Source organism: Anopheles merus, chromosome 3R, assembly GCF_017562075.2.
Source record: "Anopheles merus strain MAF chromosome 3R, AmerM5.1, whole genome shotgun sequence".
NCBI lineage: Eukaryota > Metazoa > Arthropoda > Insecta > Diptera > Culicidae > Anopheles > Anopheles merus.
Window position 1 is genome coordinate 36,535,287 of NC_054084.1, and position 26,106 is coordinate 36,561,392.

General features: G+C 41.6%; 3 protein-coding genes across 7 annotated transcripts in view; 2 read left to right on the forward strand and 1 right to left on the reverse strand.

Annotated features, from left to right (window-relative positions):
* Positions 1-26,106, forward strand: part of LOC121596735 (kelch-like protein 17) — a 40,159-nt gene that overhangs the window by 10,764 nt on the left and 3,289 nt on the right. For 3 of the 5 annotated variants that reach the window (XM_041921932.1, XM_041921935.1, XM_041921934.1), the window contains exons 2-7: positions 7,661-8,546; positions 17,816-18,014; positions 18,478-18,574; positions 18,747-18,868; positions 20,924-21,038; positions 24,344-24,450. In XM_041921932.1, the coding sequence (XP_041777866.1) occupies positions 8,521-8,546; positions 17,816-18,014; positions 18,478-18,574; positions 18,747-18,868; positions 20,924-21,038; positions 24,344-24,450 (666 nt within the window). In that variant the 5' untranslated portion in view covers positions 7,661-8,520. Of the gene's footprint in view, positions 1-1,998; positions 2,279-7,660; positions 8,547-14,598; positions 14,647-17,815; positions 18,015-18,477; positions 18,575-18,746; positions 18,869-20,923; positions 21,039-24,343; positions 24,451-26,106 lie in introns of those variants that run through there. The other 2 variants (XM_041921936.1, XM_041921937.1) reach the window with 2 other exon arrangements.
* Positions 3,730-5,045, forward strand: LOC121596737 (nucleosome assembly protein 1-like 1). The gene has a single exon (XM_041921939.1). It carries the CDS (start codon positions 3,873-3,875, stop codon positions 4,926-4,928), a length of 1,056 nt encoding a protein of 351 aa, XP_041777873.1. The 5' UTR covers positions 3,730-3,872; the 3' UTR covers positions 4,929-5,045.
* On the reverse strand, positions 9,472-11,790 carry LOC121596736 (odorant receptor Or1). Its single transcript, XM_041921938.1, has 8 exons — positions 11,493-11,790; positions 11,284-11,432; positions 10,919-11,222; positions 10,696-10,847; positions 10,434-10,638; positions 10,271-10,359; positions 10,143-10,215; positions 9,472-10,068 (listed from the first exon to the last, which is right to left on the reverse strand). Exons 1-8 carry the CDS (start codon positions 11,715-11,717, stop codon positions 10,012-10,014), a joined length of 1,254 nt encoding a protein of 417 aa, XP_041777872.1. The 5' UTR covers positions 11,718-11,790; the 3' UTR covers positions 9,472-10,011.

Here is a 26,106-nt window from a genome sequence, read left to right on the forward strand (position 1 = left end):
TACGAAATTGACCCCCTGCACCCCATGCATATGATGAACCAAAAAAAAAAATAGGGAGATTGGGGGAAACTGTCCCCGAAAAAGCAGTCACCACCCTCCCTTCCATAAATAAAATTCTCTTTCTCTCACTCTCCTTGTCCTCCAAAATGCTTCCCCATTTTTTGTGTGAACATGTGAGTGGCAGCAGCGGTCTAGCGCTGCTTTGTTGCCAACCAAAATTCGTTCAGTGACGGCGGCTTTGGTATCCCTTTTATCCTTCCGTGGTGGTGGTGGTGGTGGCGTGGAGTTTCCAAAAACCCGGTCCCGGAACCGTATATTAGAACCACCTCGTTGTCCTCCCCACGGTACTCATTACACTATGAGCGAATGTGTAAATACGGCGTTGTCCCGCGCCCCCTGTCCCGCTTAAAGCACTGCCCGAGGAAGGAAAGAAGCAATCGATAAACGGAAGAAAATGCGCATGGTGTTCCAATGCTGGGCCCCGGTCCTGGGGCCACCGGTGTATTACATAACTCGGGGGTAGCATTACGCCACATGCACACCGTGCGGCACTAGGCAGCACGTTCGGCCGAGACGATGACGCCAGCACACACACTCACACAGCCGAGCCCGGATTCGGTTTGGTGTCGGGTCGGTTGGCCGGAAAAGTGAAAGTGAAAAACAAGGTGAAAATTGCTTCTCCACCGTTTTGGTATGGGTCGCGGCGGGCGGGCGAGCGAACTGAAAATCGACCCATGTACCGTCCACCCCATCGACGCAGGTTAACCTGGCCTGGCTGTGTGTGTGTGTGTGCCGCATACAGCGGGTGGCGAGAACGGAAATAGAATCAAGCATCGTGGTAGATCCTGCAAGCGATACCGAAGGCTCACTTTCCAGCCGGACAGGCTCTTCTCGTTGTGGTCCGTTTAGATGGAGGGTTCACATTTGTCTTCGCTCCGGGACCGGCTACCCGCTATCATTTCTGTGGTGTTTAGACATTATTCCCATCGCCCAGACAAACAACGGTGGTTCTTATTTGGAAATCTCCGACATGATAAGTACAAAAGTCCAGACTGGAAGGTTTCATTCGTTCTCAGCACCGTCCCAAAGCTAGAGGAAACCCTAACCAACCCAAAGGAAAAGGAATATGTTGAGGCTCGCAAAAGGGCATATCATATGGTTAACGGGGTGAGGGGTCGTAAAATTATACGCTTTTGCACAGGTTTTTGGGGCAGCAGACGGGGGGGGAGCAGGGGAACTGAAATTCGGCAACATTGACCTACTTTTTTCCCCGAAACGACTCAACGGAGGAAGTAAATGCGTAGCAGCCTTCTCGCAGCTCCCTCTCGAGACACGTGGTTATATACTCTCCGAAACGCCGTGCGTGTGCGTGTTATCCTTCGGGAACTGTGGCGAAACTCTCGGCCCCCGGCAGGATCTAACAACCAGCGGGGCACGCAAAATGAATGGAGCATGGTGCGGTTGTTTGGTTCGGTTACTTTCTCGGTTCATTCTTATTCAAGGTCCGTCGACAACCTAGCACAGGGCTAACGATGGTCGGTTTGCTGCATGACTTCAAAGCGACAGGTTGCGTAGCGAGAAGCATCACCATTAATTTATAATACACCTAATTCCGTTTGATGGGGGCAGATCGTTCCAAAAACGGATGTGTTTTTCTTTCAGCTGTCCAAAGTAACGGTAATTTATGATAGATTGTTTCGGTTTGGTCGATGCTGTCGAACGGTGGGACTTAAGGCTTTTTAAGGGGAATTATGTATTGTATTGAAATTGAATGTATTGAAAGATTCAGGATTTTCTGAAAGTACATAGCAACTAAGTAGGTTCATGCAAGGTTTATTTTATGTATATAAGGATATTCTGATCGGTTTAAGAGAAATCGATCTGTTTACAGGAAAGGTTTACGACCACGAGTACCCTTTTCAAACGGGCAAATTGACATAATACATAAATATTTTTTTTAATAAGGTGAATGTGAATTCCTGGAACGACTCTATTTTAGTCTTCAGTGTTCCGACGAAGTTTTTGTCGAAATAAAACCTTCTATCAACGCTGTGTGCAGGAGCTCCCTCAGGAGAGAACAATGCCCTCACGATATCAACTGTGTATAAACTCGAGATTCAGTGCAATAATTTATCGCGTATTAAAACAATCACATTGAAGAACTTTTCAATTGGTACAAAGCCTGTGTTAGCAAGACCAACGTATGCTGAACAAAAATCGTCAATAAATTCTCAATGCATTCGGAAGACATGACCCGCAAGAAGCAGTTACTTTGCAAGTAAATAAATCTATTTTTTTTTAACTTTATTATCTTAACGATAGCTTCGTCATCTCAACACAAGTATGAGGTGAGCATCATCATCATCATCATCATCTTCTTATTTTTGTTGTGTAATTACCTACGCAGTTATGCCGGCTTATCATGGATTTCGAGGATTTAAATGAATACCTACGAGAGATATTGAACACCCTAACGAATAATAAGATTTGCTATCATCTCTCTTGCTAACCTTTATTGCAATTCTCTGATTACTCTACACAAATGTCTGGAGAAATTTTGGAGAACAATGATAAGTTATATTCAAAGCAATAAATTTGTCCATAATTATGCTACTTGTCCTAGTAATGATGGGGCCCTAAGGAAGAAATTAATTTTCTAATTATACAAATAAGAAATGAACTTAATACGATAATGAGTGTAAAAGACATCTGTATTTAATAATAACTTAGCCGTTTTGCAGACAAGGAACGTTAAAGAATGAGACTGCACAAGAATTTGAGTACAATGAGTACATCGTATGGGACAGATTCAATCGAAGACAAAGCTGTGAGATATATAGATGGGCATAATTCAATATTTTTTTGTGTGTTGAAATTCTCATGTACTTCTCATATAATATAATTTTTGAAATTAAATACTACTTGCATGTGCGTAAACTAGTGACAGATCAAGCGCTACGCAAACTAAGAGATGGCTTGGGGTCCCGAGGCCAGTAGTCTAACAGTTCACTCCCGCCAGTAAATTGTTGCAGATGCAATCTTCAATTCTCGAGTCACCGACCTCCGCAAGACATTGAAGCAGGGCCTCAACTCGCCTTAATCTGCCACTGGCTTTCGGTCCTCCTGGTTATTTTTATAGTTCAAGAAAGTCTGGTCAATGGAACGATGGTGGATGTTTTTTTTCCGAGCAATTGCTAACATGGAACACGTCGTTACTTGTTTATCCGTACGATTATAACACACACCCACCGAGTTAAATGCGGTTCAGAAGCCATCTAGGTTATGAGTTTCCTAGAAATCCTTAATCTCTACCGCTGATGGTAGTAACGCTATGTGGTAATTATAATGCTAGCCCGGTTCCATACCAAGATTATTTTCCACGAAAAACCCCGCTTATGATTTTTCTGTACGTGCGGGGTGTTACGATACTGTAGGTTTGGAACCACGAACGGCACCTAAAGGCTATAATCATTAAGAGAAAGGATTAACGAAACGTCCGCCATCAAGCCTCAAAGGAGATTCGGGTCAATGTTATAGTCAAATGGTAGAAGATAATCTATGAATACAAAATTAGAAAAAAGTTAAACATATTTAAGAGGATTTTTAGAGAAAATGTACGTTGAATGGATTCAATTGAAGCATTTTATCGACAGCCATCATTTCTCCAACTCGTGTATAAAGTAAGCTCACTGTGTATCCATGGGAACGCCCTATTATGCTCTGCACATAATTCCATCCTAGCAACCTTGCAGCTGCTCCGCGATGCAAAATTATTACAACGAATCTAACCAGTGCAGTTGGTCGTTCCGTACAAGTAAAACCCCTGGCCAAGTGTCCGCAAAAGCACCCAACAAAAAAGCAACAACAAAAAAATGGCCGACAATGAAACAAACGAAGCAGTGATGATTTCCCCCTCCGTACCATCGCCCACGAACGAGGAAACGACATCGCTGGAGAAAACGGAACAATTCCTACTTCACCAAATATCCGTCATCGAGAAGCGCATCAAGGAGATTGAGCTGGCACAATCGACCGCATCCAGCCCGGTGCCGCCGAACATTCAAGCGAAGCTGTACGCGCTGCGCAAGATTCAGCTGGACATCGTCGAGCGGGAGGTAAAGTTCCACCTGAAGGCGCACGAGATGGAGGTCCAGTATCAGGCGGAGTTTGCCGAGTGTCACGACAAGATTGCCCGCATCGTCAACGGGCTGGACGTGCCGGAGCTGACGGAATCGAACCCTGCCCCGAACGATGCGGCCGACCAGCCGACCGGTGTGCCCGAGTTTTGGCTGACCGTGCTGAAGTCCAGCTTCCTCGAGCACATGATCCAGGAGCGGGACGAGCCGGTGCTGAAGCAGCTGCAGGACATTCGGGTCATGCTGGTGAGCGAACCGGTGCCCGGGTTCGAGCTGCTCTTTTCCTTCGCCCCCAACGAGTACTTCGCGAACGAGGTGCTGAGCAAGAAGTACTTTTTGCGCTGCGCCCCGAACCCGGACGCACCGGCCAAGTTTAACGGGTTCGAAATCTACAGCTGCGAAGGGTGCACCATCGACTGGAAGGATGGGCACAATCTGGTGGAGGCACCCGGCAGTTCGTTCTTCGATTTTTTCAACCCCGAAAGCATGACCAACGCCGACTACGATGCGGACTTTAACGAGGCAATCATGGAGTGTGACTTCCAGTACGGGTACCACATCAAGGAGACGATCATCCCGCGGGCGGTGTTTCTGTTTCTGAAGGAAAACATTAACCTCGGCGATGAGAACCACTTCACGTGCTGCTGCGATCGGTGCGTGTACATTGATAGTTTGGAGGATCTGGGAGCGCACCCGGCGCTGGACGGAGACGATGACGGCGACGATGAGCCGGCAAGCCAGGATCCGTGCAGCACGCCGAATGGTGAAGAGGCCGAAAGTGAATCGGTTTAGAGTGGGGAAGGGGAGTTTTTAGAAATTGAATTTCAACATTTCGTGATGTGTAAATTATGTCCATGTTGGTTTTGGAAACAAGTGGTGCCAATATATTATGTATCTGTTAGTCCTATACACATGCACACCGTTTGTGACCTAATTGAATTCCCTACTTTTAGCCGTGCTCATCCCCCACTAACAATGCAACAGGTATTTTAAGGTGTGGCAACAAGTGCACCGTACCCGATTGAATCTGGCTCCACTAATGACGAGCCCCGTTTTTGTGGCGGTGTCTGTGTGTGTCCGCGCGTTCTATTCTGTTTGTGGTGCAACTTTCTCCCCCACATCCGGGGCTGGGAGGAGCTGACGTGTATTTGCAATCAACCATTGTGCAACGAAGCAGCCCGAGACGCATGAAAGGGAAAAACACCCCCCAAAACCAACACCCTTCCTGGTCGTCAACTTTGAAAATGGGTGTGTGAACATGAATCAATGCAAGACGATAGTAGTAGGTGGCAGCTTCGCTCATCCCTCTTCCCGTACGTGCGATACGTGGTCAGCTCCACCAGCAACTTCCGAATGTAGGCCATTGTGTCAGTAGGCGGGCTGGCGGGTATGAATGGAACCCGGAAAGTGCAACACCCCGGAACGTTGGCGGAATTTACCACGGTAATCCCATTTGTGGGTGTCGTTTTGTTTGCGCTCTCTAGCGGGTGTGGTGTTGGATGGGTACTGTAGTTTGTCTGTCTGGAAGTTTCCGCAACTAACCGATTACGTTTGACCGATGCTTACTGATATTGGTTTTTTTTTGCAAAATGCTCACGCATTCAGTGTCGTAACTTTGGGCGAGGTAGGTCAGCACAAATGCGTTTTTTTGCGAAGCCACAGAGTGTATCGTACTGCGACCTTACGCATTTAATGTCGTACAAGATTTGCGCAAAGGTAGGGAATGTTGGAACATTTGCTTATCATAGCCTGGAGAGATATTAATATTTTTTTACAATATTCAGTCGCTTATTTAACTGTATTGCTTATCTGTTATGTTAAAAACGAGCGCTACACTCAATGTATAGACACTATCGATTGATTTAAAAAATGGGTTTGAATAGGTTTAAGATAAAACTAAAATAATAGAATAATGTTTAAAATTTAAGACAAATGAAAATGTTGTCCAAACCATTATGCAAGATCACCTGATCTTTGGTCAGGTCGCATTATCTGACTTATTAGTCAAATCTGCCGGACTCATCTGCCAGAACTTATAGGTTTAAACTTATTAAACTTAAACATAACTTATTAAATCTTCCTTGTTGATCTCATAAAGGCGTTTTTAAACTTACTTTTTATACTATACGTTAGTTATACGCGGAACAATTTAAGAGGGAGTCTACATTTTCAAGGCTGTGCTAAATTTTGTTTGAAGAAAATAACCAATTTCTTCGGTATTTGTTTCAGCAACGTGTTTCAACTTATGTTATTCTGGCTAATGGTCGTTCGTGGTGGAGTATTTAACTTTCTCTCTTGACTTGTTATATTGGAAATTTTTATCTACCAAACTAGTGATCGGAAAAGTTGAACTTTTGATCGGAATTGGTTACGGCTCTCTCATTTTTTTTTGGAATCGATTGCGGATAGTGTGGTGCGAATCCGAAGCTGATTACGAATTGTGGAATTGGAATCGGAAACGCTTCTGGGGACGGAATCGGAATCGGGTAGTTCGGATTCCGAGCTCCCACCACTATACCATACGCAATTATAGCAGCTTTATAGCAGCCTGGCGATCTTCGTCATCCTTGCTATCGATCCATCCACGTTTATCGACTGATCGACGAGCGTAAAGCTAAACCCTATGTCCCGCTCTGTTCTGCGTGAACATTGTTACATAGACGTATTTATTGTTAAAAATTTAGTTAGTTGATTTTTATCCTATTTGGATACAAAAACGTGACATGTCTATTCAATGGATATGCAACTTTTTTTACATTAAAATTATAAATTAAAAAATATTTGCTCCCGAATAAAAGAATCTTGGAAGATCTTGATTGAGGACATCGAATTGTTTTTATTGTATATACTGTTTGATCTTTAAACTAATTTACATAAGTTGTCTCGCATATCATATCCTTAAACTGCTTCTATGTAATAAAAACATGGAAACTGGATTTATCAGCAATAAGACCTATTTTTTAGCTATCATGTTATAAATAAAAAGTAAAATAAATGCTTGGACTTATCCAATAACAGACATTAATCTCACAAAACTCTGTCCGTGTGCGATAGGATCAGCCGTATTTCATATTATAATATTTAATCGGTTCAACGAATTCCGACAACACATACAAAACTTACTTACACACCAGAGTGAGAGAGAGAAAGAGAGTTACCCTCTCTCGGCTCAATCCTTTTGTCTACTGACGATACCATCCCGGGCCCGTTCGGCTTTCGTGTATCCTCCGAAGGCCACAATGAGTCTGCATAATTTATCATCTTTATCGCCCAGTCCCATACCGTCATCGTTCGCACTTGGAAAGGTTCGCTATTGGGACGAGTCGCTCGAGACTCACATGTGTACTAAACGTCTCGTGCAATCACACAGTCTATCATTCTACAATTCCGTCCCGTTCCAATCTCACACCACCACCATCCCAGCTCGCACACATTTCTTTCGCCGCTCGAACTCCTCATACCGGCTCAGAGCGATTCATTTTTATTGTCTGTTTTGTTTATTTCTTTCCCAATTTCCAAAATAGAATTGGTCAACGTGGTAGCGCTCAGCCAGGGTCAGGCAAGGGAAGGCATTATCATCCACAAGCCGCGCTCATCTAATACATGCAAACTTCATCGGTAGTTCAGAGTTGGAGAGCGGCAACAGCAATCGTGTTTTCCCATCCCGTTGACGTCAGTGGTGCGTGAAGTGTCGAAAGACCGCGTTTGCAAGATAGAAGCGCAAGGACAGTGAGAAGGACGGTTTGTTTCCGAGCGGCACTCGTGCGCCGTTACGCCCGTAAAAGTGGATCGATCTTGCGCCTCGGCGGCTTCCGCGACGGGTTCACCGACGGCTTCCCTGCCCAGCTGCACCAAGCTAGTCCGATGCTCGAGAGCTGCTGCCTTGACGGACGAACCGGACACAGTGAGCGTAGAGTTAGAAGAGCACCGCGGCCGGCTTCAAGTGGCTTCCGAGCGGCCAACGCCCTGCCAGCAGCCTAAGCTTGCCATCGCACAGCTAGCCTCGCTTGCTTCGATCAGTACCGCCGCCACCGCTACGCAGCAGATCATTACCACCACCGTCGTCAACGACAGCAACCACCAGAGCATCGCCGCCGCAGCATCAGCAGCAGCAGCAGCAGCAGTAGGCGAGTCCAGCACTACACAGCAACCGCTCCCGCAGCGTGACGTCGGTAGCTCCACCAATACAGCACTTCCATCGCAGGACACGCCGCCGGAAGCGGACGGATCGTGCTCGACATCGCAACGACCACCGGCAGGCAGGTGCTCGCCGACACCTTCCACCTCGACGGCGGTTGCACCGGCACCGCGCCGAATATGCACCTTGAAGGTGAAGATCTTTCTCATCAAGCATCTGTCTAAGCTAGTCGCGTGCAACAAGAAAATGTTCCTGCCCGTCAAATCCAACACGTAAGTGCCATCGAACGTTGTTTTTTTGTTTTTTTTTTGTTTTTTTAGGGTGTATCTGAGACAAGTACAAGACGTCTAGACGCCGTCAAGTGTTCGAGTAGCTGCCAGCGGACAGCAACTACAGAGCACTTGAAGCACAATGTTACTTCAAAAGGAAGCAATGTACTATCTCTTAGCAATATACTATCTTACCACGTCTGGTTCCTTTTGGTTATGAATTATTTTTGTTTTTTTTTTTGCAAAACATCTTGAGAACCTCACGATACGCAGCGGATGCTGAATATTTCAATCCTTTAATTAGGCTCTTCATTGAGAGGCGTATTTATGCAGGCTTTGGCGTTAGGTCATTTGAGATTTTCGACTTTTTTAAGCTTATTTTTCTATTGCTTTAATTTATTCTTTCATGTTATAAGTCATGACAAGTTCATCGAAACAGCAGATTGCACATTAATAAGGAAAAAGATATCTACAAAAAATCACATTTTATGACTAATACTTGAATTGTACCACTGTACTATTATGTGATAAAATCACTTATCACTTCAGTATGTTCTTTCTACTGGATGAATTCTAAATCAATGGTGTATTTTTTTCTAAATCCGCTTTTTTACAGCTCTTTTATTGCATTACTTCGTAAAGCTTTGCCGGTTGCTATCTTAAGGTCCATTTAGAGATCGGGTGAAAGTAAACATGAAATTTATAGAATTTTTATATATACATTGCATCAAATTAATTTATTTTATTTATTGATTTGTTTTGATTTTGAGTGATTTATTTTATTTATTAACCAAAGAATCAACGTTTATTCTGCTTCAAGATGAATTCACGAATAAATTTAGGAAGTCTACGCACAGTACTTTTTTATATAAATCAAAGTAAATTGTTAAGCAATAAGTATCCTTTTATTTCTTATTTTCGTGTGAGATTTAGAGAGATAGAATTATATGTTCTTTCGACCACTAAATGGACCTTTAAGACGTCATCCTCTAATCGTTGCGTGAGAATAAAAATGTCTAATTTTGGTTTTATATGTAACAAAAAAGCTGAAGTAAGAATGCATTATGCATAAAACGATGGTTAATTAAGCCCTCTTGTTAACATGTCTGAATGTTGTCGAGGAATGTCAACCCGTGTGAAAAGCGCCCTTGCCATAACAGGTTCGAGATAAAGATAAAAGCAGGTGCTCTTAGCGATCAAAGCGATCAATAGATCGACGGTGCTATAAACTGTCAAACGAACGACTTGGGAACGCTTCCACACCTCTATTGGATATACATGATATCCTATCAGATTAAACTCCTAAAACTCTGAAATCAATTCGAAATCAATTTAAACTATTTTGATAAATTATGGAAAAGGGGCTAACTGAAAACTAGCGGGCTTACGTTTGACGTATAAAATTAAATATTACTTTATGCAATAAATCTAACAAAATATTACTTCAACATTAAGGATATTAACACCATTACTCTGATTCCATGCTCTGAAGTACGGCCAGATAGGAGTACGATAGCTTCATAATCTGCAAAACAGATTGAAATTACTTTCAAAGATTGTAGCTTGTTTCAAGCTAAATACCACAGCATAATTACATACCTGCAAAAATGTGTGAAGATTTAGCGTAACCTTCAAGACACTTCCCACCTTGATGTGAACATCTTTAAGAGTCCTGAAATAGAGAACGCATTTAATGTACTGAAGGCACAAATACACCGCTATCTTACATTTGCAGAAAAAATATCATTGCTTGGCTGGTACGCTTATCGAACTTGAAGTAGTTGGAAAACCCAACAAACTCTGTAAATTTATCCGTCTGTAACGAAACATCATACTATGTGGTATTGATAGTCTTCCCAAAACTTTAATACCTCCCCATGTCCAACCTACCGTGTAGGAGATTTCATTCCCAACGTAACAGAAAATAAACACTTGTGATGTCATTACTAGTAAATAGAACCCACAGCCCAGCAGATCGGCCATCGTAACATCGTCCCCGGTAGCTTGCAGCAGTGTCATACAAATGATAATTACAGACGCGCATACTTGCGCGAAGATAGATCCTTGGAAAATGTCCTGCACTTCATCACCGAAGCTGTGAAAAGTTGGGTCAAGCTTTTTAAATGGCACAATTAATTGGCCCAATTCGTACCTTAAGATGTCCTTGTGAAACAGCACACACTCCGTTACTTTAGCGTACATCGTACCGTACACTTTGGAGTGATGGTCGATGCGCTTTCGCATCTCTTTCCATTCCGCATCCGTTGCGACCAATTGGCGTTCGGGAGGGACGTCATGTCCAAGCTGATAAAATGATAGCATAACGGAAACAAACTCCCTGTCCTTACTGGAGGCAAGTAGTCGTCGTAACTCACCTTTTTAACCATACTACCAAGCCGCACAATTTGTCCATTTATGTGTAGCATCAAGCCGGAAAACATGGTATCGGTCGAGAAGTTGTACGTTGCGCTCATGACGATTCCAATGGTTTGATACAGGAACAGTACACCGTACACGATATTCGAACGGTGATAGTCCACCGGGAACCAGGCCGGCACGGGTAGACGACGTTCATTGTCGAAGGCTGGCGACATAACCCACATGATGATAGTGAAGATGGCCACAAACATGAGAAAGATCATCAGCCAAAACACTCCACTCATCGATCGTAAAACGGGGCTACGTTTGGAGCAGAGTCGTTTTTAGCACTTTTTCTAGTCATATTTCCCAGCAAGCTTACCGGTATTCTTCGCGCTGTTTCGGGTGATACAGTGTGCAGTTAAGCTTGCGCAGACAAGCCTGAATCCGTGCGATGTTGTAGTTAAACTTTTCCAGCTTGTAGATCAACGTCACTTGAGTCATAAGCACGAACAATGCATTTGCGATGTCCTACCCAATAAAAGACAGATTATGGACAGGTGGAACACTAATAGCTAACTACAGACTCACATTAATATCCTTCACATCCTTGAAGTATAGGGCTTGCGTTAGAGCGTACAGATGTAGAAACACGATCCGCAAAGCCCAACCATACGCAATGTACCGGTTCCGCGTTGCCTGATCCGTATCTTCCGGTGGCCATAGGCCTAAATATTTCAAACAAAGCAACTGCAACCAGAACGAATCCCGTCGATCGTAAGCATCCCACCGTGGGTTCAGTTTGTTCAGCTTCATTACTTTCGGTTAAACAGTGGCACTGATCTATTTCTCCTCGCAGATGAAACTCAAATGAACCTTGCCCGATCGTTGAACGGCTCATTTTATAACTATCCAATTTGAAACTGGAAACAGTACTTGGTTTCAATTTGAAAAGGTCCTTCAACACACCTTCGGAGGGCGTTCCTCGTTATACTAATAGCGACCACGTTCACTTCCCGGGACTCTGCTCTGTATTTAGCCGGTAACGAGCCGCAAATTGAGGAAAAGTTTTTAATGGCGATTACTGGTGCTGGTACTTACTTGCACTATAATTATGATTTTGTTAGTTCTTGCTTTTGAAGTGGCCCGTTAGCAGAACTATAGGAGACCAATGTTCAACGAGGAATTTATCAAAGGTTTTTGAAATAAATGAGTTCAAGCCGTTATTCGAATAAAATTCAGGGACTTTATTGTATTTCAATTTGTTCTTTTTATCCAAACTAATCGATTTCTTAGTTGATGACGAAGCAATTACTCATCTTAAATATCAGTTTTAAATGTTCAGATGATTCATTGGAATTATTGGTGGTTGAGCAGTTTTGCAAAATTTGCAGAATTATTCTGCAGAATTATGCAGATTGAAATCCATCGAAGGATCCTACGATGTTTATTAAACATTTTGAAAAAACTGTCCTTTTTCATATGAAGTGTCCAATTGTTCTCCAAAAATCCCACCCTAGATACAAGTTTTTTTTTTCTTTTGTGGGTTTTTCCGTGGACAATTGGAAACTAATTATGAAATCTAATTGGAAGTATTGACCACTATAGCACGTAGCGAGAGTCATCCAACGAATCTACAACAATTGAGCATTAAACGCTTACTTGAGAAGGCAACTAACTCGAACGAGAAGAGCACTAAATGTGTTCTCTACTGTTGTCTATCTTGGAAGGAGATTATGGACTTTGAAATTATATATTTCTAATGCTTTGAAGCAATCCCGCCCTCACCTGCCGTTTTTGTGATAAAGGAACGCTTTTTAGTGCTTTGTACTGCTACAACAACTTGCATGGAATTTATTCATTCCATTTCGTATAGATTTTACAGTGATTTTACAGGCCGCAGGTAGTGTCCTGGTGCCATCGTTGGTACCAGCGGAACTAGCCATATGCATGTTGCAGTGTGTCCTAATAATTTCCAATACATTAGGTTCTACTGCTTCGGAAGGTAGTGCCCTGGAACCAGTGTTGGCACTAGTGGAACTGACCATACGCATGTCGCAGTTATGTCCTGACGTGTTCGATGAAGTTGACCCGTTTTTTTCTAGATGAAACTACGTCGGTCGTCTTGGGTGTCTGTATGACTTAGTAGATTCTTTCGAATGATGTCCGATGCCACCACTTGCACGTAAATTTTTATTTTATTCAAAAACTACCTCAGAGTAATATTATCGTAAAGATACTTTCGTCCTTCTCAAACCTGTGCAGGGGAAGAGGTGGGACTTATCATCATGTAAATTACAGGGTTTCCCACGATTTATTGGTCAGATCCCATGATTTTTTGGTGCGTTCCCACGATATTTTGGTCGTATCCCATAGATTTTGGTTCGTTCCCATAATAAATTGGTATTTTCCGCTTGGATATCAATACAATAGGACCAAAAAATTCTGGGAAACGGCCAAAAAATCGTGGGAACGCACCAAAAAAATATGGGAACTCACTAAAAATTGATGGGATCCAACCAATAAATCGTGGGAAACCCTGTAAATGGTTTTGCTAAAGTTTCCTATGATGTTGAGGCTTGACTATAAATATCTTCTTCTTGCTTGGTATAATTAATGTTGATAGTGTTCGGACGAGGTACTTTCGTATGTTCTTCGTCGTTCAGCACTATACAAAATGGGCTAGATTTCAACATAAATGAACAAAGCTGTTCAAACTGTCCCAAAACTCGATCATTTCGGAAAAGAACATCAAGCACAAAGCAATCACAATGAAACATTCGTATTTAAGATATGTTTAGTCAGCAAAAAAACAGGACCCCTTATCCAATACCGTCCTCAAATCAAATTATACCATAATTTCATTGAAATGCTTTTTCCATCTTTGACTCACACCGTTGCAAAAGCTGGAAAAGAAATCTCCACATCAGCATCATTCCATCGCTTGGGTATATCCTTCTGGAGCTTTATTTTGTTGGCGCCAGCAACTGCTCCCTTCAGCCCCCTTACTGTGACCATGACCAGCAGATTCGATACTTTCGTACGAATCCATCTGGTGTGTGTTTTTGGATGGGGGTAAAAGAGCAAGCAAAAATACTACATTTACCACCCGCGGCAGAAAAACATGTTGTAAAACTCATGCCGTGATGTTCCACTGCTTTCCTTCGAAGCGTTTGAGCAACTCCGTCTTCTTCTTTTTTTTCAATTTGTGTCCCTGCACTTCCACAACCACTGTTTCCATCACCGTGTTGAAATACTCATCCTACCGGAAATGTGCCATCGATTCCGAAACGGACAGATGTTCTTTCGAGTGGTTGTGCTTTCGGGTTTGCAACGCTGCTCAACAAAAGCTCCCGGAGCGGGACGTTGTGCATACCGCAGGGTGGGATAAATTTTACAACTGTCGCATTTCACCCTGCCAACAACGTAAAGTGGGAATCCTGCTGTTTGTAACCCAAGCCCTCCCCTCCACCTGCGGAGAAACTCGAACCACGCAACGGAAGTGCTTCCAAGCACAGCTCCAAAGTGGAACAACCACTAATGGAAGTGAAGCAAACTTTGAGACTTGCTCAGATAAGGGAAAATCTCCTGACAGACAGATTAAGATAAAGCGAGTGAGAAATGCTGTGTCGTTCGCTCGCTTGATAAGAATAGCAAACCGATGGGTTCTTTTTTTTGCCTTATTTAGTCTGTTTTTAACGATAGATGATAGAAGGCACGTACTGGAGAGGCTATAGTACCGGGAGTACGTAAAAATACAATTAGAAAGAGAGACAGTAGGAAGTGGAAGTGAAATTAAAACACTTGGAAGCAATTCAATGAAGTGCAAATGAATGTAGATTCGTTGCTTTTTACCAGCTCATCGTCTACTTACGTGCGGGGAATGCATGGTGGTGATCGCATCCGTGTCTGTGGGTTATGGAAATAATGGCGTGGGGTTGCGTTTTACGACGTTTCTTCGCTTTTTTATGGCTTGAGACAATGTAATTTCATGCAAAATGCATCGTTCTTTGGGCTATTCGCTATAGAAAAAGGAATGATCTAAAAATATAGTAGAAGCAGTTGGAAGTTCAGTTCAGTCACATAAAAATCATGCTGTGAGTTGAGAAGAACGAACGACAACTAATCAGTTCAATGAAGGAACTAATTCAAGCAATCTGTGACAGTTAGAAACCAAATCTGTGTTGTTTGATGGTCGGCTTGAAAGAACGAGAAAGCATGTTCCCAAAGCTAAAGCCCGCTGCTTGAATTCGCCTTTTGCATCAGATAAACAGCATCAAAGTGTCCATCAAAGGACCAGGTGGTCCTTCTAAATAGCGCCTAAGCAGCTTCCTTATGCCAGGGTGCCGGGGATTATTTTTCTTTGCGATTTATTTTCAAGCAATGCATCATCAATGAAATTAACAACAAGATTTGTTTCGTTTAAGCATATAGTATGTGTATATTAATTACGTAATTACGTATTTATTATGTAATTACGCTTTATAAACAAACCTTCAAGTTCCATCATGAACCATATACACCAGGCTAACCTGCCGCAAGGTTCCAAAGAGCACCAAGTGCTTGTTTAAAAGCGCAAGTGCATAGTTCCGCAAAGTACTTCTTATCTCTTAATCAGCCACAAAGTATGACATCGGAACGATTTTTCAAATCACCTCTATTCTGATTTCGACTAGACTAGTGTTGAGCAAATGAACTCCAAAAGTGAATGTTGCCCTACGAATCAACTACAAAAAACACTCAGCATCTCGATGTCAAGGTCTATTGCAATAATAGACTACGCATAAAACAAAACGCTCCAACGAAATACCTAACAAGACAGTACATATAAAAAATTTAAGAACAAATACCTGTCGTTCGTTCTCAACGCACTTTTCATCAACAAGTGCTTTAAAATGACTTCACGCACAAAACGCTAACAATAATGCAGTAATTTGACTGATAAAATCCCTATAATTGCATATCACAGGTCAATTGACGAGGACCCAAGAGAACTATAAAAGCCAAATTATTGTCTAACACAGCTGTGTCAAACTCATTTCATCAGAGCGCCTCAAGTACAGATTTTCAGTGATTCGCTGGCCGCAAAGTTGAGAATAAAAAATATACCTTAATATTTATATAAAATATTGTTTAAAATCATCATTGTTTAATAAATTCCCTTTTTTTACTCCTCGTTTCAAATCTGGAATCGTTTCTTATTTAAAAATTTGCATTGTTATTTTTCACTGTGCTCTTTTTTATTAAAAAATGTTTAATTTTAATTTTAAAGTCACATGCAATTTCTTTTATCCTTATTATTTAAATAGGATATTTTTCATTTGTCGCGTTCTCACACGGCAGTTCTGTTAGAAAATATCGCTCAACCCCACTTTTTCATTGAGGTAGGGGAAATCTAGCGGCCTGTTGCGAATATTTTTATAAGCAATCCGAGCTGGATGAATAACAAAAATATTTGCCTGCTATTTTTTGACAGTTCAAGAGAAAAATTGTAATAAATCGTGTAATAATGTTTGCCAATATTTTTGGGTTCATACACCACGAATCTGCGTCGGATAAAATTATCGTAATTTAACAAAATTATTCATAAACGACGGATTCTTGTTATAAGAAATGAATATACCACCAGAGCATTCGGGACTTGGAAATTAGCGAAAACTAATGTTTGAAGTTTTCGCTAATTTCCAAGTCCCGAATGCTCTGGTGGTATATTCATTTCTTATAACAAGAATCCGTCGTTTATGAATAATTTTTTTAAATTACGATAATTTTATCCGACGCAGATTCGTGGTGTATGAACCCAAAAATATTGGCAAACATTTTTTTTACCCTTGAAGGGAAATGATTCGCGAATTAAGCAAATGGCTGTGTGAGCTAACCTATTAATTAGCTATGTATTACAGAACTTCGGCATTTCGTTTATTTTAATACTTAATCAAAATCCTTTTATTTTAAGCGTAATCATTTCATTTTGGTTTTGGTTTGACAATCCATCACTAGTTGTTGCAAAGTTTCCGAGTGGGTGTATCTTGCTATTTTCATTCCTATTTCGTTTCTAGACAGTTGACGCAAATCTGTTTTTCCATATAGAATGTGCAATCGAGTCTGCACAAAATTATGCTAATATTCAGAATTTAATCGAAACATAAAACAAATGAGTTTGCATTCGATTTAATGTTTCTTAAGGGTCTCGGTTGTTCTGTACGTACGTGTAAAATAAGTTTGTTGGATGTTATGGGAACATTAATGTTAATTTAGAAAAATATAGCGACACAATGATTGTCCTGCTCTGGAAAATTGAAAACACTTCGACAAATAGTAATAACAGATTTTTGGTTTGCAGTGCTTTCAACACTTCTCAAAATATTCTCGCGGGCCGCATTCATTATCGACCCCGCGGGCCGCCAGTTTGACATACCTGGTCTAACAAGTCAAAAAAATTAAAAATGTTTAAAAGTTCATTTACACTGTTTTAAGAGCTATACTAAAGTTTTACTTCAAACAAATTATTGAATGTTTAAACGATTCTATGCCAATTCACGATTCAATCTTCAGAAGGTAATTGCGCCAAAGGATCGTTTTTATTAAGCAACTAGCATGGTTAAAGTATTGATCAATATTCCGTAAGCCAACAGTAGTGTCAACGAATGCTTATTCCATGTTGTTGAGAAATTTATACCCCAAAACTGTTGCCTGAACAGCTCCAATCAATTGGTTAAATCGCTGTTCGATTTAAACTACAGATAAATGTTAATTAACGACCCTTCGCTTTCCCTTGTTGGATGCTACAAAGTTTATTCGTTTAAATCGCTGCAACATTCAAATCACCCCATTTCCCCCATTGCTTCGATAATCCCCGCGAACACTCAACATATAAGCCGGCAACTAATAGCGTAAACGTAAATCTATTCCAGGTCTCCGACTGCCAACGGTGAAACGGTAAACGGCGGCGAGGATGTCACCACTGTAACATGCAACTCCACGCAAACCCCCAGCGATCTCAGCCCACCGAACATGTCGAACGACGACATACTGCCGCAGGCCCACCACCAGAACCCCGGCCACTGCATAGCTTCCTTCTCCGCCATCAATCGCATGCGGCAGAATGCACAGGTAACGTTTTGCCAACGTACATCCGGCTGCTGTTGGCCGACACCGCGCCACTCGACCGGGGGGTGTCGACATTGCCATTCCCACCAGTCAAACAGGTTCAACAGTCAAATTATGACAATCAAATTTGCGGCTCAGTCCGGGGCTCAACACGCTGCACTTGAGTTTTTTGGCACGATTCTGTGTCCTCCCGCTTGAGCGTTTTGGCACGAACGGGTCAGTTGAAACGTAAAACCAATGGTAGAGTAGGGCTCAGTCGGCTCAGACTCAACAGGATTTTCCATTTAGTACAATTGGTGCGTAGTCTGCGTAGTGTTCCGTTCGTTCGTTCGTTCGTTCGACCCTAGACAGCAACAGCCGAGTTCCGCATCAACCCCCGAAACTCTGCACCAAATGCTGGCTGCGTTTTTTTTTTGCTTGTTGCACCACTTTTCATCGCCCTTCTCTCTATTCTCCCTGTTTGCAGCTGTGCGATGTTACGCTGGAAGTTGGGGGTGAAACGATCAATGCACACAAAGTCATACTTGCTTCTGTTTCGCCATACTTCTACGCCATGTTCAATGGTAAGTAGGTGGTAGCGGGTGATGTTGCAAAACACACTGCTACGATGGGAATATTATCCCTGCCATGGGGCTGGCGAATTCAATTAACAATTCGCAGACAAATCCATCCACCGTCGGTGTCGACGAACAAAGAGTAGTTTGCTGTACTAATGGAATATTGAATTTTCCACAGACGACATGCTCGAGCGGAACTGCGACGTGGTCACGCTGCACGATATTGACCCTTCGTCACTGAAGCAGCTCATCGAGTACGCGTACAGTGGTGAGATCACCATCACCGAGGATAACGTACAGGTAAGGCCCACTTCGGTACATCGGTTCGACCAATCGCCAAAGGAAAGTGTGCTTATGTGCCCTTCTGTACCTTCAATCATCGATTGATTCTCTTTTGTTTTTTGAATCATAGACCACCGCTTGCCATTTACATCATGCATGAGTTGGATGCAATAAAACAATGTACTTTCATGTTTTAATTTCAAAAAATACTTCATCAAGCTGTTTTAATTTAACTATTGCAGTAACTCGTTAACCTTTGCTCAATAATTTAACATTGACATCAAGTGAGACCATAATTTTCATAAAATGTAACAAAACTGATTTACCTGATCGTCGTAAAACATTACTGCATAAAAAAGACCTTTCAACTTTGCCTCTGTTTGCAGCATCCTATAAGAAGGATATGGTTTTCATGTTACTTTCTTATCACTTTTTCTTAATAGAAATTGCGCGTCATTACATAAACGTAAATCTCATAACCATTTCACTTTTTCCTTTCTTTTCTTCTTTTTTTGGCTCAACAACCGTTGTTGGTCAAGGCCTGAATGTAGCACTAGTGGGCTTAACTTTAAATGACTTATTTATTACCATAGCAGGATAGTCAGTGCTACGTATGCCGACATGGTCCTTTTGGCGCTTGAACCCATGACGAGCTTGTTGTTAAGTCATTTACGCTTGTACCACGAGACTGGCTCATAACTGTACCACGAGCTTTTCCTTTCGCTACTTATTTATTTATTTGAATAAATATCTTTTACTTCAATTAACAAATCTGTTTATCATGTTTAAAACCCTTCTCAAGCTGATATAAAGTTGCTAGTATGAGTACTTTAAATTAAAATTAATTTACAATTAAATCAAAATTTACGAGCAAGGCGGTCCCGTGGTACAGTCGTCAACTCGAACGACTCTATAACATGCCCGCCATGGGTTCAAACCCAGAATGGACCGTCCACCCGTAGCAATGATTGACTATCCGGCTGCGTGGTAATGAATTAAGTCTCGAAAGACTAGCAAGACACTTTTTTCCAATAACTTTCTTTTATACAGTATCGAAATTGAATAATTAAAATAATTATTGCTCATTGACGGGAGGCCTTGTCTTAACGGAACTTTTGAATATGCTTCAGTATCATCTATATTGGCGAATGTAGAATATACAGAGATGGGAACATACATCTTTGAATTTTTACACAACTATATACTGGGTTTTCCATGAGTTTTTCATTGGTTCCCAATTGTATGTTATTTGCTTAATGGTTCCCACGATGTATTGAACGTTTCCCTTTTTTTTCATAATAATTTGAGTCAAAAGGCTGAGTTGCCAATACTCTGTGGGAATAATTCAAAAATATGTGGAGAACGATCAATACATTGTGGCTGGGATGGGAAGCATCCAAAAACCCATGGAAAACCCTTCAAGTTGATAGTAATGTATTGGTATTCATTTCTAATTCATTTGTTGTTTTTTGCGTAGTAGTAACATTTTAATATATTGGCTGTTTAAGCTAAGGCATAATGACCATAAAAGATCATTTAAGTTGTAAGTTGTAATGATAGTCATACAATTCTTGAGAAGAATAGAAATTAGTTTTATTGTGGCAATATTTCATTGGATTTCACCTTGTAAAGACGGAAGAATGATTCGTTTTGGAAGGAATATTCCAAGGTATGCATGAGTTATTACTGGCCACTTCTACTGAAAATAACTCCTACAATGAATGAAACGTGTGTTTCATTTTGATTGTACATGATTCGTCGATCAACTATTATTATCAAATAGTTTATGATAATTGGAATCTAATATTTACAAACGCAAACCTACATGTGCTTATGATTGAGGACATTACCATGCAAAAATACGCCTTGATTGAATCGCTCCCTTCTTAGTGTACACCTCCAAAGGGTCCCTTTTGGTCCCTCCAAAGGGTCCCAATTTATCTTCATTAGTGGTCAATTAAAATTCACATAATCTTTTTTGCCGCCAATAAGATCAACGGACCCTACTCCACGTTGCACGCGAACGTACTAATCAACCCGCCCTGAACCTTTCTTTCCTTTCTCTTCGTGCAGGTACTTCTTCCCGCCTCGAGCCTGCTGCAGATCCAGTCGGTCCGTGAAGCGTGCTGCAAGTTTCTGCTACGTCAGCTCCATCCCTCCAACTGTCTGGGAATTCGAAGCTTCGCCGGTACGTACCAATCCTATTTGCAAGGTCCAAAGCTCAACAAAAAAAGGGGGTCGTAGAACTTTCACGCCACCGGGGTGGCCCTGTGCACTTACGCGTGCATCCCGAGGGCGGGAAGAGTGACCGATTACTTAGTTGCGCCGGTACTCGGTACTTTCACACAGCTCCACTTATCCGAGCTCATCCGTATTTCCGTGGCGTCTGCTTAATAGCTTGTAATAGTCTGTCCCAAACGGGGGCCGTCGCCGTCATTGACCGCTTACGGCGCCTAATTGCCGCAACGTCATCGTCTGTCTGTGCTGCCCGCGGCACGTAATTGACTTCGCCCCGACTAGACCGCGTGTTACTGCACCCCATCATCGGCCATGCAATATTGCATAGACTGTGTGACGACGATGACGAAGCCGCCGCCAACGCGTTTCGCGCGTAACACGTGTTACGCCGCCTCTTCGCAAGCGGTACTGTAACCTTGTAGTGCAAGCGGACGTGACCGTTATCCGTTCGCGACATCTTGTCCCGGAAGGTGAGGTCGTTCGATCGATGCATTCGATTTCGGGTTCGCTTCCGGCATTGGTTATGCATCTTAATTGTGTGCGGGTCGATGTGCGACAGGGATGGGGATAAATGCTTTCCAATGGCCTGGAGTTGCGTGAATGGTAATTTAGTTGATTGCATCTAATGATTGTCTAAATGAGAGAAGGTAGACGGTCGATTACCGTATTGGAGATATGGTATGGATTATTACATGACTTTGGGATTTCCTACTAAGAGAGTGTCTTTTAGTGTACGTGTGCGGCGAAAAAAACTCCAACCCTCGACCAAATCAACCCCAGATGGTTATGATATAAAATTTTGCCACCGAATTTGGACTCGCTCCAAAAAGGCAAAATTGCTACTTACTTCTCACTTGCTTCCTTACTTCACCCACTATGATACTAATTCAATGGCGTCCAGTGTCATGGGTTTTACTTGAAATAACAGAATTGATTGGAGAGTTGGAAAGTTGTACCCAGTGCTGCAAAATGTCACCGTCAATGACATAAAAAATCTGACCGAAACAAAATCCATGTCAGCGTCACGTACTCAATTGTGATCATCAAAACGTTTGGTGTGACCAATACATGCTTCATGACATTTTTGCAACCATCGCTTGATCAGTGACTATGTTATGACTTTTTTACTGTGGTCAGTTCTGCAAAATGTTTCTAACATAGTCATGACAAATTCTGGTTGAAACAAAATAATGTCAGTGTCACAAGCTCTACTGTGATGATCATAGATGAGACTCAAACAGTTGGTGCGACCATAACATGCTTGGTGACACTGTGTGCAACCAACTCTTGGTCAGTCACTTGCTCTCCACATTTTCAGCCGGTGATTATCCCGATAGTCATAAGAGATATACGGTGCTTCCGAGTGGTTTCAAGAAACATAATGAGCATTGTTTCTCGCTCTGTTTGATCCGACAGACAATCAAAACAGACAGAGCGAGAAAGTATGCTCATTTTTTTGCTTGAGACCACTTGCCAAGTATGTTCCAAGAATGTCGTAATTATCATCGTCAGAGAAAATGTCGTGACCAAGTGAGTGACCAAGAGTTGGGACTACAAAAAATGTCACCAAACTTGTGATTGGTCCAAGGTGGATTAAAAATATCAGGTGATGGATTAGGGCCTTTGGGGGGTCGCCATAGTTGAGGGACTTTACGTCATTTTAAAACCGTTAACCATTGGTTTCCGCGCACAAAGCTTAGCAAATAGAACAGATTTCTTAGTTATTATGTGCATTTTTGTGTGCCTATTGATTTTGTCGAAAAAATGAGATATATCAACAAAAGATTTGATGATTTGTTTATGCATGAAATTTAAAATCATGTGAGTAAGAGTTCTAATCTCACGTAAATTGTCCATGCGACTCGTAGATAATGAGGAATTAATATGAAAATTGAAAAAAAATGATTTCTTTGTTTTTATCTTCAAAAATGTCGAAAACACAATGAATTATAGAATAAATTCACGGAATAACACTAAATAACACACTTTAATCCATGTTTTTATGTTAAATAAGAACCCGAAAAGTCCAAAATAAATTTTTAAATAATATTTAATCGAAAAAATGCGGCAGATAAATTATATGGAAAAAATTAATAAATGTAAACAAAGTTTGAATCCTGGGGACCTTACGTCAAGTGACGAATTGTCAAAATGCACTAGAGTCCACCACCTGATATTTTTAAATCCACCTTGGATTGGTCCTTCAACTTTTTGAGTGTTACCTCTGATCATCTCAGTTGTGTACGTGAGCTGATTTGAGCTTTTTTTCAGCCATGAGTGTTGGTGACTGAAACAGTCAGAAAAAAATCATGATTATGGATGCGCCGGCATTAAGCTCACCTTGTCAGTCAGAGTATCGCGTTTGACTCAAGCATTCGTACGTCACATTCGGCATGTCATGACGCACTCTCATTGAGCATCAGCAATGAGCATCAAGCTATCACGAATACGTTCATTGTTTTCGTTGGTGAATATTTCGTGATGCTCATGACATTTTGCAGCACTGGTTGCACCCTACGCTTGTCTATTTGCTCGAAAATTTAAGAATACTGTCACAAAATGGCAAAGTTTCATCCAGCAGCATATAACCATGCCATGAAGATCTTTTTTTAGCTTATTTTTATGCTTTTTTAAGATCCTTTCGTTAATTTTTAAGCATTCATTTTTAAGGATGATTTTATTGCTGAAACGTAGATTGTTTATTTATCTATTTTCTTTGAAATGTTTTAATAATTTAAAGAATTTTTGTTTTCCAAAGGCAGCATCAACCTCAAAAAGCTCCTTAAAAAAGTCAAACTATAAAATATAAGTAGAAGCTGACATTATTTTTCTTCCTTTTTACTTTCTGTTTGGTCCATTTAAGCTGAGCGTCTGCTTAAACTCTCCACTTTATGCCTTTAATAACTAGAAAAAAAGCAGGTTATTCTTTTATTCATGTTGCTCCCTTCACTAAACGCATTCCATTGAACGAAAAGTCTTCTCCAAAGGCCAAACACGCCAAACCCAACACGGTGCCAACAAATTGCTCAGAGCGGATAGAAAACAATTCCATTTCCATAATCTAACGCTGGTCGCTGGTACCGTCAACCGGGTGTAACGCCAATTTGGTGAGCCTTTAATATGGCTCGCTTTGCCAAATGCTCCTCCATATTGGATGGCCAAAGAAGGGCTGCTTATTGCAATAAACCGATTTTCTCATTTTCATCTTTAGATCATTTCATGTATTGTCTTCTCTGTCTACCTTCCTTCCTTCAGATGCTCACTCGTGCAAGGAACTACACTCCCGATCCCACCGGTACGCCCTGCAGAACTTCCAACAAGTCGTCGGCACGGAGGAGTTTTTATTGCTCGGATTTAATGAGGTAAATAAACATTCACTTATCCCCTGAGGCCGCGTGGTGCGCATTTTGGGACAGTGATACGCATCGACGTTACCGTAGGACCTGGAAAACCGGGACAGAGCGCAAGTCATCCCGAAACGTTTACGGCTGTCTTTGTCGATGCGTATCGGCAAGCATTAAATAATACGCAACACGGGGACTAGTTGGGGAACCCTCGAACTAGGTTACATTTTCAGGTGGATGATGGCATAATAGGCAGGTCCTCCCGTATTATAGCATTGTCCTGGATAGTAGTAGCGAGGAAAGAGAGTTCCTCCAGCATGTCGAAAAGCGTTCGATGGCCATGAATCATTCGGGAAATAGGTTTACGAGTTTCGGCGTTTTTCTGTGTTCCACCAACCCAACGAATGGCGCTTCACGGGAAAACATATCGAAAAACAATCGAAATATACAGGCCAGAACGGTAGGGAATACATTTCCTGGAACGCATTTTGGCCACACGACTCACTCCCGTACATCAAACTTCCTGGCAACGGTGGACGTACATACATTTCCCTCACCCGCAAACGAATGTAGAGCATCGGAAACGACGATGCCGTAAATTAAAGTGCTTTTGCTCCAACTTTGCCACCGCGGTGGTGTGCCCCAGAGCATGTGAAACCATCGTCGCACGATTTCAACGGGTGATTCGCGGGCAAACACAGCAGTACTGTTTTATAATTTAATACCAATTTCCGAGATCTCGACACAAAAACACGACAGGTTGTTTGTTTTGCGTGAAAAATTAATTAATCTTTGTGCCAGCTTCCATGCTCCATCTGATGAGGTATGCTGCGTTGAATCGGTTCCAAAGCATGATTCAATTCTGTTGGCAAGTGATTTGATAAAATAGACTACACACTTGTACCCTTCCTCCCTGGTGCGTGTCAGTGTGATGTGAGGAAATTGGCATACAGATGCATTCAACGAAAGCTAGCAACCGATCCAAACTCCATTGCAGTTGTTGTGGGAGCATTCATCATTGCTATTTGATTTTTAGTGCTCTCGTTAAGTGCGTAATGTTTGGACATATAGCTTTTCATTCCCAGGAGGGGTAAGAATTCAAGCAGTTATGCACGTAATTTTTATGTTTCGAGAAACGAGTTAATGTAAAATTCGCCGAAAATAATTGCAAAATTGTATGCCTTTTAATCAATTTTTACTGCACACATTAGGAATCTGAAATCACTACTCAAGCGAATCCGAATCTCAATTTCATATGAATTTCTATCAAGTCGCAATCAAACCTCTAGTGATGAGAAAAATTAATCTCTAAAGGGATTCGAATCTTCTAATCCCAAACCTGCTTGGGATTCGAATATTTGTGGTATAGCGTTTTTTGTTGTTTGCATCGAGGGGGGGGAGGGGTTTCTGTTTCACTCTTAATCATTTAACATTTCAGTACTTACATCATAATTAGTACAGGTAGTCCCTGAGATACGCGGACCTTTATTCAATATCAAATCATATGGTATAGTTTGTGACTATAACTTCTAATGTTGGGTTTAACATTACACGAACATTTGCTATATTTTGACTGGATACTGCGTGATTCGACTTCGGAAATTTGCGATATGCGGTTTCTTATCGACCCTCATTACAGCCTGTTCTAATTTCAATTAAATTGTTTATTGATTT